This window comes from Miscanthus floridulus, chromosome 7 (assembly GCF_019320115.1).
Source record: "Miscanthus floridulus cultivar M001 chromosome 7, ASM1932011v1, whole genome shotgun sequence".
Lineage (NCBI taxonomy): Eukaryota > Viridiplantae > Streptophyta > Magnoliopsida > Poales > Poaceae > Miscanthus > Miscanthus floridulus.
This window is the reverse complement of record NC_089586.1, coordinates 18,988,414-18,997,707: the sequence shown is the minus strand read 5'-3', so window position 1 is coordinate 18,997,707 and position 9,294 is coordinate 18,988,414. Positions and strand designations below refer to the sequence as shown.

At 46.3% G+C, this 9,294-nt stretch overlaps 1 protein-coding gene across 1 annotated transcript; it reads left to right on the top strand.

Annotated features, from left to right (window-relative positions):
• The first annotated feature begins 2,887 nt into the window (after positions 1 to 2,887).
• Positions 2,888 to 9,054, top strand: LOC136462718 (uncharacterized). The gene is made up of 4 exons (XM_066461776.1): positions 2,888 to 3,211; positions 6,920 to 7,176; positions 7,267 to 7,718; positions 8,500 to 9,054. Exons 1-4 carry the CDS (start codon positions 3,102 to 3,104, stop codon positions 8,755 to 8,757), a joined length of 1,077 nt encoding a protein of 358 aa, XP_066317873.1. The 5' UTR covers positions 2,888 to 3,101; the 3' UTR covers positions 8,758 to 9,054.
• The last annotated feature ends 240 nt before the right edge of the window (positions 9,055 to 9,294 follow it).

The window sequence follows — 9,294 nt, the reverse complement described above, 5'->3', positions numbered from 1 at the left end:
GTGCGTGGTGCAGCTCCGCTCTGAGTGCTGATCCGCTCTGGGTGCGTGCGTGGTGCAGCTCGGTCTGAGGCGGCGGATCCAGCTCTCCAGTCTGGTTGCGATATGTGATTTGTTCTTTCGTATAAAAAAATTATTCTTTATAACATGTGGATCTTTAATCTTATGATTTGTGATTATCTAGAATAGAAAAAAGCTAAAGGTTAGAGGTAGAAGAAGGATAAAGGCTATTAGATCTTAATTCTATAATATAAAAAAATTCATGTGTTAAAACTGTATAAAACACATAGTTGTTAAGTAGACAGACTCTTTCCTCCTCCTCACAAAATATTACTCCTCTGTGTAGATGGAGAACTCCATGACGCTATACATGGTGTGCCACGAATTAACCGGAGTTAATTAGTAGTAAATAGGGATTAATTAGCGCCGTAACATGCATGTATACGGCGACGGGCTGGCCAGGATTATATAGTAGTAATTAATTAAGGCGAAGACACGAAGCCTGGAGGATCGATGCGGTCGTCGCCGTCGCTGTGGCTTTATGGTTTTAGGCCGACTTGCGGTACTGGTGCTGCGGCTTGCCGGCGGCGACGGCGGCGTCCTTCTTGGTGTCCATGACGGTCTCGAAGGCGCCGACGAGCGCCTTGACCCTGCTGCACTGTCGCTTCTCCAGCAGCTTGGTGCGCGCCTCCTCGATGACGTCGTTGCTCCGCGCCACCTCCCGGCGCCGCGGCTGCTCCGACTCCGGCCGCGCCTCCATCGCCGTCTTCACCCGGCTGCCCTGGAACCTCCGCATCGCCTCCTTCTTCTCGTCCTGCTCCGCCTCGTGCTTCTTTATCGCCTCCTTCACCACCGTCACGAACTTGTCCGCCACCACGTCGTCCTCCACTGCGGCTGCGGCGACGATGGCCTCGGGCACCGGCGCCGCTCCTTTCTTGGGCGACTCAACCTCCTCATCCGTGGAGGCGGTCTCCTTCTCTTCAGCAACGACCGGCGCCGGCGGCGCGTCCTCGCGTATGATCTTCTCGGGGACGATCTCATGGTGGTAGTCGTCGTGGCGCTGCTGCTGATGCGGTCCATCCTGCACGCCGCCGCGGGCACCGTTGGCGCTGGCGACCTCGGCACCTGCAGGCGGCATCGCCGCGGCGTCCGAGACCTTGTTGCTGGCGGCGAGCACCGAGGCTCGTTCGTCGGCGAGGTCCTTGACCGTCCTGACGCGGCCGCGCGACCTGCTGCGTCGGAACGCGCGGGCAGCGCGCTGCATGAGGCGCCTGGGCGACCACAGCGACGCGTAGTACGCGGCGGCGGCCGCCGGCGGCGTCGGCTTGGGCTTGTTGCCGCCCTGCTGCTGCTGCTGCTTGGTGGGTGTGTCGGTGGGCGGGGACAGCATGCGGCCGAACGACGAGCACGACGACAGCCCGGGCGTGTTGGGCACGGACACCGGGTGGTGCGCCGGGTTGGAGCTGAACGACGACGGCGGGTCCGCGAGCTTGCTCGCGCTCCGCGGCAGGGACCGCGACGGCGCCATGGCCTGCTTTGGGGTCTGCAAACAAATTGTATAATAATGGTATAAGAGATCCGTGTTGTCGTTGGAGATTCATTATATACGGCTGTAATAACCAAAGTGATATGTGACAGCACGGTCGATGTGTCCAGCACCCAAACCAAATCAAGACGGCATCTCATAACTTTTGACTTAATCTCCAAGATACTATTTTCCTTCGTGATATCGATCTCTGTGTGTACGTCGGTATTTATATCTATATCTATTAGCTTATATTGTATATACCTAGTTTATATTATACATAATAACAATATTAAAGATAAAGGAGAATTCTTCTATGCATCTTTTTAATTCTGATGACGATGGTGCCCTCGTGGCCCTTATGAATCAAATTTATAATAACATAAACAAACATATATATAGACAAAATTAATAAAAAAAAATCTTTTTTTAACATCCTTACGAATCATGATGAATGGCGAATGCAATGCAACAACTACATATACCTCCAGCTTGACCTTCGTGTTGACCTTCATGTTGGAGAGGTGAAGAAGATGAGGATCAGAGGGCTGGATCTGCAATGTTGCAGGGCACTAGGCGGAAGGGACGGCGCATAGGGCCATCTGAAGCCCTCGCAGACGGCCTCGCGGTGGAGGACGGTGGACGGAGGCGGTCAGCCCAGGCCAGGCGTGCAGGGAGGGGAGGACGAGTCCTGGAACTCCCAACGGCCCGGTTTAAGAGAGGCCCGGGTGCCCCACGTGTCAGCGTCCCCAGCCGCTCCTCTACACCTACGGCCAGGAGGCTAGTTAGACGGTCTCCAACGGCTTACCCCAAACTTGATTACTTGTATGCAAGACGCATACCCCAAACCTGATTACTTGTATGCAAGACGCATTTTGTGTTGCAGCATCCTCAAAACTCAAATATAGGTATTCTCTTTCCTGAAGATTCATTTGTAGAAATAATTTTTTTTTTTGAATCCTGTTGTTGGAGAAGATAAAAATATGTATTAAATTCTTTACCCATAGCACTAATCAAATATAAAATAGGTATTGTATTTTGAGTGATATCGTCGGAGACAGTCTTAGCGGCGATTGTTTCGGTTACCCGCTGGCTAGGCTATCTTTGACCATGATCATGCACGGTTGATTTCTTCTCTTTTTTTTACATAAAAAAACAAAAAGGAAATGTAAAAGATACTGGGGTATCTGAGATAAAAAATAATAAAAGGTGAGAGGGATCAAATCGAATCTCAACGATTACATTCGTGATTTTTTTCGTTTAGTTAATTTGTAGTTTATTTATTTTAATAATTAATTTATAATATCGCAGTTCCTTGCACGTAGTCGTGTAGGAGCATGAAGAGATGCGTTCACATCAAACGGAAGGTGATAAAGGTTGGCGCCATGGCGCTCCACCGCCCCATCGCCTCAGTCAAGTACTCGAGTCGAGTCACCAGCGGTCGGCACCCCATTCTTCCAAAGCCGCCACTTTTGCGCTCGCGAGCTGCTTCGTTAATAACGCCGCGTGAGCTGGGCGGGTGGGGGAGTTTGTCAGCTGGGTGGAGCGCGCGCGAGGGGTTGAGCGTCCGGCTCCGGCGATGGCGGCGGCGGGGGAGAAGGCGAGGGTGGTGGTGGTTGGCGGCGGCCCCGCCGGCTCCCTGTTCGCCAAGACCATGCAGGGCCACGCCGACGTCGTCCTCGTCGACCCGTAAGCACCACTTCCTTTCCTCGCCCGCTCCGCTCCTGCGCCGGCCACCCGTTCGAGGAAATGCCCAGCCGACCGGCTGCTTACTTGCTTGCTTTCTTGGACTGGCTGCCGTGCCTGTGCGTGCTTCCAAGGCCCAGGTGTGTCATTCGGGGGGCCCGTGATTCGGTAGCCCGGTCCCCTGCCGATACCGAATCCTTGCGGCCCTAGAGATCTGGCCGGATCTACTGAATCCGGGGGATAGAAATGGGGATGATCTTGAACTTCAACTTCTAAATTATAACCAGAAAACCTGGGTGCGGTGTTGCCGCGCCGTCTTTGATAACCCATGAGATTTTATGGGCCTATGGTTAAACAATAGAGTACTGAACCTCAATAGGAAGTTCTAGGTGTTGGACATCTTCTCGTCTAATGTGATAGGAATATATTCCATGACAAAGATAAATCAGCGATAATAGTTATTCACAAAAATGAAGGAGCAATACAAGTTTGATGAAGACGTGAATCAATGAGCTTTAGTATGATTTATTGTACTTGTAGAGTCGTAGTAATTAAAATGCAATTGATCTGAAATTGAGTATGATTTATTGTGACGACTTATAGTGAAGAATAAATTGACGGCACAGCTGAGGTGACAACACAAACTAAATAGATTTAGTGTTCAGCTGAATTGAGAGCCTACAACTTCCTATCTATATTTGAGTATTTACATCTATAAAACTCTTGATCCAAATCAGTACATATCTAGGAACCGATGTCAATTGCCAAGCCACAAGTGAAAAAGAACATAGAGCCTACCCAACTCTTGAATATATATTTTGTAATGACACATGTGGTCCACTGAAAAGAAAATGAATCTATAACAGATTATAAGTGTCCAGCTGAACTGAGAGCCTACAGCTTCCTTATAGAGTGCACGGTCATAGTTCATAAAAATGTGATGAGCTTTGTTCTTGTTTCTCGTCTATTTGTGCATAATAAAATATAAACGATAAGTTGCAGCAATGAATTACCCGTGCAACTTCTAGAATTTAGCAAATGCCAACATGGTTTACATTTTGGGAACTTAGCAAACAAGGTATAAGGAAATGGTATCAGAGGAAGCTTATATTGATCTGAGTATATTCAAAGTGGCTATTGGAAATCATTAGTGTAATATTCTTTAGCACCCACTGTTGTGCTCAGTAATTCTGTTGCTCCTGCATGACACAGAAGCATAAAAGATTAATAAAGCAAGCAACAATTCTGTCAAATAATTACCATGGATTTCCTGCATTACACACTGACCTTGCATTTCTAGGAGCAGTGCTTCAAACCTTCACAAAAGGCATCAACTACCGAGCTTGTCCCAAACGCGATATATTTGAAATGGGAGGTATTTGTAATCACATGTTGATCTTGAGTGATGAAAACTGAACAAAGGGAAAAACGTTTGTCATCTGAATTCGTAGAAGAGCAGCCTGATAAACACCAAGAGAAGGCATCCTGTGCGCTGAGAAGTGTTCGCTTTGAGGAAGTGGACATGGATTTTGAACTAGGATTATTTGGTTCACATTACGATTAATTTAAATATCATAAAGTATCTTGGGTCTACTACATAACTTGATCAAAATAAATGTCACTGTAACTAACTATAATTAGCTGCTGACATGCATGTTTGTTTGGTTTGTTACTTAGTTTGTTTAGTCAGCAGATCATTCCACAGAGACAAACCATTGAGTACATGGTGTGTATCCATCGCATGCACGTGCAGCATAAGAGATAAGAAACCAAGAAATTGCCATTAAATCAACCTAAGAAGTATAAAACAGGCTCATGAACAAATCATTAGATGGATTCTCACCTGATCTCAGCAACAACAAAATTATGAGCAGTGCACAAGTGTAGGGTGTTTGTGAATATTGTGTATTGCTAGCTGCTGCTAGCTAACGTTTGTTCTCAAGAGCTCTGTATTCAATGGAAAATAAGTAGTACCTGGAAATTTTGTTTTGTACATGCTACAAAGCTACACCTACATAGATTTAAGTCCTCTGTTAGCAATAGTCTTTCTTCTTGGATGAATAGTTTGTCCTGTTCTAAAGTTCTTCATGCTTTTCTTGATGCTTCTATTGTATTTTTCTTTCTTTTGCTGTATTTTACTTTTCTATATATAAAAAAATAGCTTGGACCATGTTTACAGTTTTTAGGTAAAAAATAGGTGCTTAGGAGAGTGAGCCATCGTTTAAGATTAGTTCTATATTTGGCTGCTAATCAGCACAACCGCTCTAGTGGGAAGGCAGTTAGATTTGGATCACCGGATCACAAGTTCGACACAGTAGCCCAATCATATGAAAAAACTTCCTAATCTTTGCATTGCATATCTGACATGTGCTGATGAAAATGGTCATGAATTTGGAGAAAGGACAGAGTTAATAAAGAAACTGAGCAGTAAACTTCAGAACAAAAGAACTGTGCAGTGGTTGGAAATGCCTACCAGTGTACTGTTCATATTTCATTTTTTCCCAATAGGATCATTGCAGGACTTTCTATAACTAAAATCTACTTGTATAAGTGTAATATTACTTTCTAGATGTCAAATTAGGATCTACTAAAGCAAAAACCATATTTTAGCAAATTGAGAAGATCCTGGTCACTATACTTCGGTTGTTTCATCACAAAGCTTGCAATTAAGTTGTTTCATTATCTAAAAATGTGGAATTTTATATGGATATTGTCCTGTGCAGTCAAGTAGGACTTAGAAAGGGAAAAAAACATTTACCTTCGTATATCAACATGTCCTTACTGACTGCTCAGGCACGCAGGAGGTGGTCGAAGTAGTAGTGAATGGGTGTCAGAAGCTAGGGCTCGTCAGCCGGCGCTGCACCTCCGTCTTTACGCAACGTGGATCTTCACATGGGCCAGTGTCCACCTTTTCTCCATGGAAAGTGCCTTGAGCATTTCTGTCGTCTAGAGTCTGGAGTAAGCTCAGGCTGAGTGCGACATTCTGTCAAATGGTAGGCACGCGAGGCATGTGAAGCACTGAAGCCCGTGTGTGGACAGGGCGCTGCCACGCTGCCTGTCCGCGTGGCCTTCACTACACTACGCCGCGGCCTGTTCGTAGCCCCGCGTACCTGCGTCGCCGGCCATCTGCGCGGCCCGTGCTCCATCCCGCTGCAACACTCGCTCCGCCATAATGCAGTCCATGGCTCCCGGCGCTGCTGTCCTCCTCAGACCTCGGGCGGCGTGTGGCAGAGCAGAACGACCCGGCGACGTGGCAAGCCCCAGGCGTCGTTGAGCCTCGGGCGGGAGCAGGGACGACGGAGGCGGCGGCCGCATGGCGGCGCATGAGTATGAGTGGCGCAGTAGTCCGAGGCGGAGGGGGCGAGTCGAGTGGGTTCTGGAGCATTCGTGACGTCCCGATTGCATGGCTTAACGGGCAGGAGACACGCGAAGATCACGATCGAACGGTCGACATCGCTTGTTTGCCGGATCGGACGGTCAGCGGGCTAATGGGCAACGTGGCCTGATCCGCTGCCTGTCTTTTGGAAGCAGGATTCCTATATAGAGATTAGCTGCTAGCTGCTAAGAAGCACTCCGGAATTTCTGAAAATTATCTATCTATTCTGTGCTGGTGATAGCTTAGCTTGCTGAATGTAAAGTAACATCACCTGGTTCACACTAAATCATAATTGGAACATTCCTTCATACATGCTGCCCCCTTTCTAATGACAGGAAAGAGTACCTGGAGATCCCCTGGGCTGAGCTGCGCAACATGGTCGAACCATCTTTTGCTGAGAGGTCATTGATCTATCACAAAGATTACCTCAACGACGCAACCATCGTGACATCTTCTGCGGTCAGTATCACTGAAGACACTGTCCTGACTGCTGATGGTCAGTCTCTTCCATATGATTATCTCGTCATAGCGACTGGCCATGCTTTGACTTCTCCTGCCAGCAGAGCTGAGAGGCTAAAAGAATTCCAGAGAGGTAACTGCAGTAAAACCACATACTGAAAACAGTCATGCTTTTGTGGCCTTCCCTGTCACTTATGCTTTGCTTTGTATATGCTTGTTACAGATAATGGGAAGATAGAGTCATCAGAATCTGTGCTGATAATTGGGGGTGGTCCAACTGGTGTTGAACTAGCTGCAGAGATTGCGGTAGACTACCCAGGGAAGAAGGTGACCCTTATCCATAGAGGACCGCGTCTACTCGAATTCATTGGAGAAAAGGCTTCAAAGAAGTGCCTTGATTGGCTGACTTCAAAGAAAGTAGACGTGCTTCTCCAGCAATCGATTGACTTGGGCTCATTATCAGACACGGAGAAGGTGTACAAGACATCAGGCGGAGAAACAGTAACAGCTGATTGCCACTTTGTGTGCATTGGAAAGCCACTGAGTTCGTCGTGGCTACATGATACCATCCTAAAGGAATCTTTGGATAGCAAGGGGAGAATAATGGTGGAAAATGATTTAAGAGTGAAAGGTTATAATAACATTTTCGCGATTGGTGACATCACGGATATTCCTGTAAGTTTTCCAACTTGTGATTCTCCTTCTGTTCAGGTTGGTTTTCTCCTTGTCCCAACCACCATGACTTGGCCTAAACTGAAGTACTACCCAAATTTGTGCATACTGAACTCTTAATGAGTGCTTATCTATGTTGGCTGATTACTTTCAGTTTCCCCAGCACAACAAATTGAAAATTTGCTCATAGTAACTGTTAACTAACCTAAATGAGATTCTACCAAAACTTTGCAAAGCGTGAGTATTCTCCATTATTGCACATCTTAGTACACAGATATATAGGCTTGTGTAATCATTTCATTTGCCCCCTTCACACCCACTGATGTAATACTAAACCATCATGTAACAATCATGACACATTGACAGTAACATGACTTTTGTTCAGCAGAGACCACTGACATTTGAAAATCTTCTCCTAGCTATTCCATTTACACCCATGCCCTTCCTGCATTTTGGCAGTTGGTGTTAGATAATAATCTAAATGATTAATCTGCAGTAACCTAATTCTTGGCAGTTGGATGATATGAAAGTTCTCACTACCGCACTATCAAAGGTGTTCCTTATCTTAATTATGATGCTCTGAATAAAGATTTGTCTGTCTAGTGGATACTGATTACTGATCATTACAATTCATGTTTCTTAATTTTTTATACTGTCCATGGAGCATCCTTGGTTGAAATAAAAAAAAGGCCCCCATAGAGCATCATCGATCTTTAATGTTAGTACTAGCAACGTTATCAGAAAAATACTGAAGTCACTGGCACTAATGTCCATCAATGTTCAGGAAGTCAAACAAGGGTATAACGCCCACAAGCACGCCCTGCTAGTGGTGAAGAACCTGAAGTTACTGATCAAGGGTTTGCCCAACAGCAAACTGGCAACTTACAGCACCGGTTACCCGCTGGCACTCGTCTCTCTTGGAAGGAAGGAAGGGCTGCTTCAGCTTCCCTTGCTGACGCTCAGCGGGTGCTTGCCAGGCAAGATCAAATCCGGGGATCTTTTCATCGGCAAGACGAGGAAGCAGATGGGCCTGAATGGTTGACTCCGGTCCGTGGAAGTTTGAAAATGCTTGTGTCCTGGTTTCAAGACGATGGATTCCTTCAAACAAAGCTTGTATGTTGCTCATATGACCATATGCCTCTGTATTTGTCTGATGGTGTGGATGCGTGGAAAGATGACGAGCAGAGTGTATGCTACGTGCATGTATACAGGGACCTTTTTTGGTCCGATAAAATGTTGTGTTTATTAAAAAGCCGCATTTTGTTTGCTGGCAACTAAACAATGAATCGTCTTTGCTTGCTGGCAATACAATGTCTGCAATCCATTGCACTTTGCTTCCCATGCTTTGACTTCCACTGTTTTCCCTATGCTTGTTCACTTTTAATATCTGTAGAAGAAGATGAAGATTCATGTCCCTGTCAATAGCAGGTGTCCATTAAAAGGCGCTCCGGAGTCCGGATGGTCCAGAACAGGATTTAACATAACGGTGCTTTCTTCAGAAAAAGAAAAGGAAAAAGCTAGGAGCCTTCCTACTGACAGTGGCATGCACAGCTGAGACATGGAAAAGAAAATTTTTGAT

What these genes read in the sequence shown, in the direction of transcription:
- LOC136462718 (XM_066461776.1), top strand. Translation starts at nt 3,102, where the DNA reads ATGGCGGCGGCGGGGGAGAAGGCGAGGGTGGTGGTGGTTGGCGGCGGC. An exon ending in GACGTCGTCCTCGTCGACCC is followed by an intron (nt 3,212 to 6,919) that starts GTAAGCACCACT and finishes TTCTAATGACAG; the next exon opens with GAAAGAGTACCTGGAGATCC. An exon ending in GCTAAAAGAATTCCAGAGAG is followed by an intron (nt 7,177 to 7,266) that starts GTAACTGCAGTA and finishes TGCTTGTTACAG; the next exon opens with ATAATGGGAAGATAGAGTCA.